The 10305-nt window shown below is 45.5% G+C and overlaps 1 protein-coding gene across 1 annotated transcript in view; it reads right to left on the bottom strand.

Moving 5' to 3' along the window:
• LOC102767374 (zinc finger protein 845) overlaps nt 1-9430 on the bottom strand; it is a 13752-nt gene extending 4322 nt beyond the window's left edge. Inside the window, exons 1-2 of the mRNA XM_015560662.1 lie at nt 9087-9430; nt 5673-5799 (exon numbers count right to left, since the gene is read on the bottom strand). Coding sequence (XP_015416148.1) covers nt 5673-5799; nt 9087-9101 — 142 coding nt within the window. The 5' untranslated portion in view covers nt 9102-9430. The remainder of the gene's footprint in view (nt 1-5672; nt 5800-9086) is intronic.
• Nucleotides 9431-10305: the final 875 nt, after the last annotated feature.

Here is a 10305-nt window from a genome sequence, read left to right as displayed (position 1 = left end):
GATAAAGAAGAGTCTGACTTAATTACTCCACGTGCAAGTGAAAACGGATTTGGTTAAACAAATGAGCCTGCCAGCCAAGGACATCAGACTCATGTTGGACTACGTTTCAAATGTACATCAAATTGTATCAGCCACACGTGCACAGAAGCAGGGCTGCGAACACTTACATTTTAATTCTTACGAATGTGTGTTTAGCAAAGTAATATGTGCTCAGAGCTTCCTAAAGTCAAATGAGGTTCCAAGTCTTACAATGAACAATGGTGCCCAGCCTCCTCCGTCCTCTTTGCCATTTCTAAGTCTACATTTCAACTTGCCGTTCCTTCTGGTTTTTTATTTTTTTTTAAAATATATTTTATTGATTTTTTTACAGGGAGGAAGGGAGAGGGATAGAGAGTTAGAAACATCAATGACAGAGAAACATCGATCAGCTCCCTCCTGCACACCCCCCACTGGATATGTGCCCGCAACCGAGGTACATGCCCTTGACTGGAATTGAACCCGGGGCCCTTGAATCTGCAGGCCAACGCTCTAACCACTAAGCCAAATCAGTCAGGGAGTGAAAGTACTTTATAAATACCACACCAAAGGGGGACATTCAACTACATAATACCAAAATTAAAAAATACATGTGCTCGCTTCGACGGCACATATACTAAAATTGGAACGATACAGAGAAGATTAGCATGGCCCCTGCGCAAGAATGACACGCAAATTCGTGAAGCGTTCCACATTTATTAAAAAAATACACTAGAATCATGAAAGACATGATCAACTCAAAACATCAAAGAATTTGCCTGAAAGCGGTGCCTCAGAGGTTGTCTCTACCTACGAACTAGAAAGTCACAGTTCGGTTCCATTAGGGTACAGGCCTGAGTTGAAGGCTCAATCCCTGATCATACAGTAAACAGCCCATCGATGATTCTCTCTCTTCACTGATGTTTCTATCTCTCTCTCCCTCTCCTTTCCTCTCTGAAATCAATAAACATACATTAAAAACACAGTAATTAAATAATCAAAGAATTTGTACATAAATCATTACAATTTTAATTCATTAAGATTTTGATTCAGAGAAGCCAAGAAACACGTGGAAATGTGATCAGAATTTAAGGAACTCCTAAGATACTAACAAATCGGCTACCAAGGGGAGCCCATAGAGACAGAATAGTGAAAAGCAGTAGGTAACTTATATAAAAAATTAATTGTTTAAGATCCTGACAATTGGAGAAAGCAACATACAAATGCAAGGAGCTCACGAAATCTAAGGAGAATGAATATAAACATGAGAACAGATAAAAAAACAATGAAAATATGTGTCTCAGAATACTATCTAAAGACATATAAAGAATAATTCTTCATGGAAAAAACAGCTCCTCTAAGATCATTTGGGGTTTTCTAAGCAGAAAAATACTGCAGAGAACAATGGCATGAAATAAAACATGGAACTGATAAATGAACAAAAGCACCCAACGACGACCTGATCAGTTTGGCTCAGTGGATAGAGTGTCGGCCTGGGGACTGAAGGATCCCGCGTTCGATTACAGTCAGCAGCATGCTGTGGGTGCATCCGTGGTTGTGGGTGCATCCCTAGTAGTTGGTGTGCAGGAGGCAGCTAATGGATGTTTCTCTCTCATTGATGTTTCTGACTCTCTGTCCCTCTCCCTTCCTCTCTGTAAAAAATCAATATATATATTTTTTAAAAACCACCCAATAAGAATATTTACAAAACAGATAATAAGCAATGGAGACGAAACAATTTTTTAATAATAAAAATCAATAAAATATATTTTTAAAAAAATGCTGACATGCCAAGCTCAAAAGGTTCGCCACCATTGATCTACACAAAAGCCTACAAGGAGGCTGTTTATTCAAAATTTACTAAAATTGGAAGCATTGAAGAGGACTGGCAACAAGGGAATGGATAAATACACTTCAGGAAGTACAATAATGTCTTATTCACTACTATCCCATCTAATAAAGGGGGAATGTGCTAATTGACCCTCACGCTGTCGCAAACATGATGGTCCCCACAGCCAAAAAGGAGGGAATAAGCTAATTGAGTGCCATGCCCTCAAAGGTGGTGGTGCCCACATCCACAAGATGGCTAGCTGGGGAGGGCAGTTGTGGGCAATCAGGCCAGCAGGGGAGGGCAGTTAGGGGCAACCTGGCTAACAGGGGAGGGCAGTGCGGGGTGACCAGGCCTGTAGGGGATAGCAGTTGGGGGGACCAGGCCTGAAAGGGAGGGCAGTGGGGGGGACCAGGCCTTGAGGGGAGGGTAGTTAGGGGTGACCAGCCTGGGAGGGGAGGGTAGTTGGGGGTGATAAAGTCAGCAGGGGAAGGCTGTTAGGGGTGACCAAGCCATCAGGGGAGGGCAGTCAGGGGCCACCAGGCCATGAGAAGACGGGAGCAGGGGTCGACTCGGCCATTAAGGCAGGACAGTTGAGAGTGAACAAGCTGGCAGGGGAAGGCAGTTGGGGGCGACTGTACTTGCAGGGGAGCAGTTAGGCATCGATCAGGCTGGCAGGGGAGTAGTTAGAGAGTGATTAGGCTGGCTGGCAGGCAGAAGCGGTTAGGGGCAATCAGGCAGGCAGGCGATTGATTGGGAGCGGGATATGCACTGCCCGTTTAGGCCCTATCCCTGTGGGATTGGAATTAAACAGGCAATCGAACAACCCTCAAGGGGTCCTAGATTGGACAGGGTGCAGGCTGGGCTGAGTAACACCCACACCCTCGGTGCACGAATTTTGTGCACAAGGCCTCTAGTAAGGAAACACATGAAGCCATTCAAAAATATGATAGAAGCCTAGATAAATAGAACTAAATGAAAGAATCCAATCTTCCTGCACAGGTAGCCCAGTTGCTTAGAGGATCATACCAATATAACCAAGTTGTAGGTTTGATCTCTGGTCAGGGCATATACAAAAACATCAACTAATGCCCAGCTTACGTTTCTATCTCTCTCCAATTCTCCCTTCTTCTCTGAATTCAATAAAATCTTAGAAAATAAAGGACAGTGGAGTATAAATTTTGATAAAGCTTTCTCATTTCAAATCCAGGTTGTCCTCTGGCCAGAGACATGGTAGTAACTTAGAATATTCTAGAAAATGATTTTCTAAAATATCCTTTTCTGATAGTACCTTAATTAGTGCAGACAACATGTAAAGTGTGCAAACACTGAGTTCCTAATTCACATATATCACAAAGCTTTGCTTTTCTCTTCTAAGGACCCCCAATTTGTTACTCTTTTAAAACATACATAATTTTATTGCTTTCAGAGAAAAATGGAGAGGGAGAGATAGAAATATCAATGATGAGAGAGAATCATTGATTGGTTGCCTCCTGCACACACCCGACAGGACCCAGGCATTGGTCCTTGACCAGAATCGAACCAGGGACCTTTCAGGCTGCAGGCCGGCCCTCAATCCACTGAGCCCAACCAGCTGGGGCTCAATTTGTTCCTTGGGAGTATGAATCTAACACAGAAAGCAGAAGCCCTTAGAGATCCTATCTAATAAAAGAGAAACATGCAAATTGACCATAACTCCAACACCCTTCCCATTGGCTAATCAGCATATCCTTATGCAAATTAACTGCAAGCCAAGATCGCGGCCGGCAGCCGGGCACAGACGCGAACTGGAGGCTTGCTTGCCCCAGTGATGGAGGAAGCCAAGGTTCCCCGCCTGTCGCTGCCGGCCTCTGAGCTTGCACTCTAAGAAACAGTGTTGCAAGTATAGAAGCTAAACAAACTCCAGAAATCTGCTTTCAGGCAGCAGGGCCTCAGCCAGCAGGACCGCAACAGTGTTTCAATTATAGAACCCAAACAAACCCAGTACCTACTTTCAGCAGCCGAGGTCTCAGAGCTGCAGCCAAAGTCTCAGAGCTGCAGCTGAGCCTCAGCTCCAGTGAGAGCCATAGAAGATAAATAAATCCCAGAATAAAAGAAAAAAGAAAAAAAGGAGAGGTTGGGAGCTTCAGTCACCCGCCAGTCTGAAAACGGCCCTCAGCCCCTCACCCAGACTGGCCAGGCACCCCAGTGGGGACCCTTTCGCTGAAGTGGGTGTGACCAGCTGCAAACAGCCATCACCCCCTCACCCAGACTGGCCAGGCACCCCAGTGGGGACCCCCAGCCTGAAGCAACAAGATGACGGCTAATTTGCATACTGAAGGTGGGCGGCAGTGGGAAAGGCTGTCCATAGTCCTGGCACCCGGATCTGTGACCCTGCCAGGCCGGGGGTAGTGCGGGAGGCTGTCCGCGGTCCTGGGACCTGGATCTGTGACCCTTCCCGGCAGGGCAGCACCTCACACAGGGGCGGATCAGCCGAAGTTGGGCAGGGCAGGATGCCTGGCTTCCGCCCATCCCCAGTCACTCTGGGCAGGTGAGCAGCACAGAGAGCCTCTGGACAGGGGAGGCAGGCTGGCGGAGGGCGGCCTGTACTCCCCACATGGCATTGGTGACAGCTGTGAGTATGCCAAGTGGAGCTTGCAGGCTGAGCTGAAGTAGCGCCTGCAGGCCATCAGCACCCAGGAGTGGCTGCGCAAGATCGCCTCCTGGCCCAGAAGGTGCAGGATTGCAGGGACAGCCACCATGGCGGGCCAGACTGACACCCTCCTGGCTGCTCCACGGGGCTTGCAGATCTGCAAAGCCAGAGGCCTCTGGTGTGCACATCCCCCTCTGGTGTGTGAACATTCCCCAGCACACTGTCACCTTCCCACGCCTGCAACAGTTGCAAACCAAGGAGTGCACAAGTTCCCCCCACCTCTCCACCGCACTTCCATCAACTTGGCATGCCTAACACCCCCACAGGATGTGTACACATCCCCTCTGATGCGCTCACGTCCTTTGGAGAGTGTCTGGGTGTTCTGGGTGCTGAGGATGGGCGCCTGTGAGATGACAGTGAGAGGGCAGAGGGGTGATGCCCTGTTCCCACGGCGGCCAGTGCAACTACGAGATCACCTCTGGGGGGTTAATGCAGGTGCTGAGGCAGGAGCATGTGCAGATAGGCAAACCTGGTGGGCACGGGTGGCCCTTGCTGAGGTGCCTTCGGTCAGCGTTCAAGATCAAGAACCCAGGGGCGGAGAGGAATTCCGTCCTCTCAGTGAAACAGTGGGATAGTCAGCAGAGCCCAGATGCCTACCAGCATTGACCTCCTCACTTGTGAGTTGAATGAGCCTTTAGGTAAAATTATGGTCACCAGTCTTTGAGCCACCCTGGCTGATGCTGAGGGGAGCAGAGGCAAGCTCTGGCCAAATTAGAGATTTATAAGCAAAATAAATGCTCTCATTATTTTAAGCCACTAAACTTTGGAGATTTTTTTTTTTTTCATGCAGCATAGATAACTGGTACCCCATGTGATTCTTAAGATGCAGGAAGTTTGGGGACCTCCTGTACTCAGGGTGTGCCCCCAAAATGTATACACACTTTGAATACCTACTAATTCCAATGGTTTTAAGCATAAGAAAGAAACGACAATGGAGCTGTTATCTGTTAAAAGTGTGGGCACAAACAGGTAGTTGGACATTCCCTGAGGGGTCTCAGATTGGAGAGGGGAGGGCCAGACTGAGAGCCCCTCCGCCCCCAGTGCACGAATTTCGTGCACCGGGCTACTAGTGTTAATATAATAAAGGGAAAAAATCCTGAGGGTTGAGAAGGAACTCAGGAAGGAAGTCATCCTCACCCACGGAGACCAGGTTGCTGTAGTTCTCCAACATCACATCCATGTACAATTTCCGCTGAGCTGGGTCCAGGCATTCCCACTCCTCCTGAGAGAAATCTATGGCCACATCCATGAAGGACAACGGTTCCTGAAATAAAAGACTCAGTAACTAAGAGCTCACAAGAAGAGTTCATAATGTCACCCAACATGAAAACAGTGTTAGAAGGTTTTGACCGTAGCGGGTATCCTGAACTATATAGTAAGATCACTTCACTGAAACAGATAATCAATAAAGAAATATTGGCCTTGCCTTCCTGGTGTGGTTCAGTGGTTTAGCATCAACCTATGAACCAGGAGGTCATGGTTCCATTCCCAGTCAGGACTCATGTCCCCATTGGGGGCATGCAGGAAGCAGCTGATCAGTGATTCTCTGTCAATGATTCTCTCTCATCACTGATGTTCCTCTCATTTCCTCTCTGAAATCCATAAAAATATACTGGAACATGGAAAAAAAACACACAGAGCTCTAACTGGTTTGGCTCAGTGGATAAAGCGTCAGCCTGTGGACTCAAGGGTCCCAGGTTCGATTCTAGTCAAGGGCATGTACCTTGGTTGCGGGCACATCCCCAGTGGGGGGTGTGCAGGAGGCAGCTGATCGATGTTTCTCTCTCATCGATGTTTCTAACTCTCTATCCCTCTTCCTTCTTTTCTGTAAAAAATCAATAAAATATATATTTAAAAAAAACACACACATTTTACAACTATGAAATCAAGATGGTTTAGTGACTGCATAAATCTCATGAATCTATTTGTATATGATCCCTTTTGTGTTTTATAAACACAATAAGGAGAAAACATAAAAATAGAAAACAGATCAACCGAAGGACTTGTATGTATGCATATAAGCATAACCAATGGACATAAGACACTGGGGGGGAGGAGCGGCCAGGGGATTGTTAAGGGCAGGGAAAAACAAAGGACACATATGTAATACCCTTTGTAATACTTTTAGCAATAAAAAAGAAAAAATAGAAAACAAGTTAAACTATTGTTTTCCTTTCTGTGGTTGTAAATCCTCCCATGAGAAGATATTTCCCATTGATTTTTCGAGAGTGGAAGACAGGGAGGTAGAGGCGGGAAAAGAAGAGGGAGAGAGAGGAGAGGGAAATATGTGAAAGAGAGAGAAACATCACACCAGCCTAGGGGAACTAATTTTTCTTATTAGTACATTTCTTTCAAAATTTTTATGTATCATTAGTGGAGAGCTATGTTGTAGAAATTTAATGAAAGTGAACATACATTACTGATGTCATTCTTGAAAACTTTTAAGAAAATACAAAAAAATGATAGTGTAGGGCACTGGTTCTCAACCTTGCTAATGCCGCGACCCTTTAATACAGTTCTTCATGTTGTGGTGACCCCCAACCATAAAATTATTTTTGTTGTTACTTCATAACTGTAATTTTGCTACTGTTATGAATCGTAATGTAAATATCTGATATGCAGGATGTATTTTCACTGTTACAAATTAAACATAATTGAAGCATAGTCATTAATCACAAAAACAATATGCAATTATATATGTGTTTTCCGACAGTCTTAGTGACCCCTCTGAAAGGGTCGTTCGACCCCCAAAGGGGACGCGACCCACAGATTAAGAGCCGCTGGTGTAGGGTATGTTTCTCATGTGAGTATAGAATCGAAGGGAAATGTAAAGAATCAAGGCCTGATGTTTAAAGCTCCCATGAAAAAGCCAGTGATTTGTAGGAAATAAAAGTAAGTCCTTCATTTTCCAAAGCAAACCCAAACTAACAAGAGGGACATTTCCAGATGTGAAGTGATGGTCTTTGTACAACTTTCATTAAATCTCTACTACAAAAACAAAAATAATTCACTACTACACCCTTGTTCCTGTGAAAAGGAGACTATTGTAACGTCTGACCAAAGAAAGGCACCAGAGTACAAATTAAAAGCAGAATGCACTGTTTATTCAAGAGGCAGATGCTCTCGGGTGAGGTCCCGTGGTCTGCAAGCACAGGCCGGGGGAGTCGCACACAATAGGGGGAGTGGGAAGATTATATAGGCAGGTTTGTTGTCGGTTGCCCGGTCACTACCAGAATGTTTGTAGCAGTTTGCAGTTGGGCTGGAAACGGGATGTTTGGTGGAGTTGGAAAGTCCCTTGCCAATGTTCAGTTTGTGTTTGCGGTTCCCTTGGCGCCCGGTATCCACCTGGACCTTACAACTATTAACTCTACAGTGAGGGGAGCACCTCTGCCATGTGATCATCAGGTGGACTGAGACAATGGGCATCAGGTGACTGAGGCACATGGAAGGTCAGGGCACCACTGCTGTGACATTACTGCCAAAAATACCTCAATAAATATGTGGAAATGATCACAAATAAACGTTAGTTTGTGCAAGTGCCAATCCACCTGTGCCTCTCATGCTCTGTAAGCTCACAGTGCACTTACCGACCAAGTCTCTCGTACTAATCTAATGAGCAAGTCTCTTCTATTTGCCCTTTTTTCAGAACTTTCTGAGCGGTTCTGAGCAGTCAGATGTACATCTTTTTACCCCTGATGTATAGCTGATGCTGCAGCCACATGGAACTAAAACTGCATTTGCTTTCTTCACTGATACCTCAGTCTCTAATAAGAGGGACATTTCCAGCCTCTGACACCATCCCAATAGGGATGTTAGACATGGCTGCCTTCCAAGTTTGATCTGTCACAAAAGGGACATTTTGAGTAGTTGAAAGTCACTGATTAAAGGTAGGAATGCTTCCTGAATGCTTCCTCTACCCCTCCCTTTGCCACTTCCCCTCCCTCTCCCTCTCCCCTTTCCCACTCTCTCCCTTTCCTTTTTCTGCCCCTACTTCCCTAACTTGCACTCTTGGAAAGTTAATGGAAAATAGGTAGGAAAATATCTTCTCTGGGGAGGATTTACAACCACACAAATTTAAAACCACAGCTGGGGAGGGTAATAAAATGCATGCAGACAAGGCTCTGGGACAATGGAGGAGAGTATAACCCGGACAGTGTGGCTGAGAGGTAGAGGGCTGACCTATGAACCAGGAGGGCAGGCTTAGGTTCCTCGTCCAGACACACTCCAGGCTTCAAACTCCATACCCAGTGCATGCAGGAGGCAGCTGCCCCATGATTCCCTAACCTAATTGATGTTTCTATCTCTCTCTCCATCTCCTTTCCATTCTGAAAGCAATTAAAAATACATTTTGAAAAACAGGAAAAAGAGAAGAAAAACACACACACACAAAAAAGAAATATAGAAAGTGCTGACATTGAGTGTGTTGAATAAAGTAATAAAATAAGGAAAGAAAAACAACCTGCAAAGACAAGAACATCAGAGCAGAGAAATAAATCACCAGATGTCAGAGGAAAAGGAAACATAGTCTGTGACCCAGGACACATCTGTTACCTGGGAAGCAGCCATTTGGTCCTGGTCCTGATCAGGGTGTGGGGTGTTTTCTCAGGTGACAATACGTTGAGGAGTCACAGAACGTGCCTTCAAAGAAGTCAGCACAGCCTCTTAATCAGCTCCCCTCACAGTCACAGTCAGAAGGATCTGGAAAGGAGGAAAAGGCCAACTCTCCTGTCTTTGGTCAAAGAAAAGACAGGAACACTGAGCCCCTACGTGGAGACCACACTGTGAGGTGTTTAATTTCATCTTCATGTGTCTCTCCTCCAAAAGACACCCACAAACTCCTACAGAAATGAGAATGTGAGCTGCTGTCCTGACGCCCCAAACCGAACAGAGCACCCCCTCACCTCCCCCAAACAAAGCCTGCTCCCCACTCTCACAAAGGCATCCTGCACCCCTCCTGCTATCCTGTCCTCACCTTCCATCACCTGGAGGCCCTCAGTAACCAAGGATGACCCACCCATAGCAGCTGTCCAACTCCATGGGGGAAAGCCCACTTGAGGGCATTTCTTTAAGCTCCTCAGGGGATCTGAGAAGACACAGAGGATTTATCTGAGGATGTTTTCAAATAATAAATTGTCAGACATAGAAAAAGTAAATCCACAGAACACCACACGTCCCACAGCAACAAAGCTAAGGCTTTAAATAGTCCTGAAAAAAAAGGATCAAATGGTGACACAGGTCACTTCCTCGTGGCATCCCAGGAAATGACAAGGGACCCATGACCAACGGACAAGTCTCTCTCCTCTCAGTGAATAAAGGTTGCAATTGGAAGGAAATGATTATAAAATTCCCAAGCCTTACAAACAGGAGGTTTATAATTCTCATTCAACCTGTACAACGAATACAATTCAGCTGTTAAATTAAAAATATAAAGACACACCTAGGCAGCATAACTCAGTGACGGAGCTTGGACCTATGAACCATGGTTAGATCATGGTGGATTCCTAGTCCGGGCGTATGGCCAGGTTTCAGGTTTGATCCCGAGTGTGGGGCCTTCAGGAGGAAGCTGATACATGATTGTCTTTCCTCATTGATGTTTCTAACTCTCTCTCTCTCTCTCTCTCTCTCTCTCTTTGCCTCCTGGAGATGAACAGATGTGTATATATATATATATACACACATATATATATATATATATATATGTGTGTGTGTGTGTGTGTATATGTATGTGTATATATATATAACGATATATCACAACTTAACCATCCACAAA

This window comes from Myotis davidii, unplaced genomic scaffold (genome assembly GCF_000327345.1).
Source record: "Myotis davidii unplaced genomic scaffold, ASM32734v1 scaffold3295, whole genome shotgun sequence".
NCBI lineage: Eukaryota > Metazoa > Chordata > Mammalia > Chiroptera > Vespertilionidae > Myotis > Myotis davidii.
This window is presented reverse-complemented; position numbering and strand designations above follow the sequence as displayed.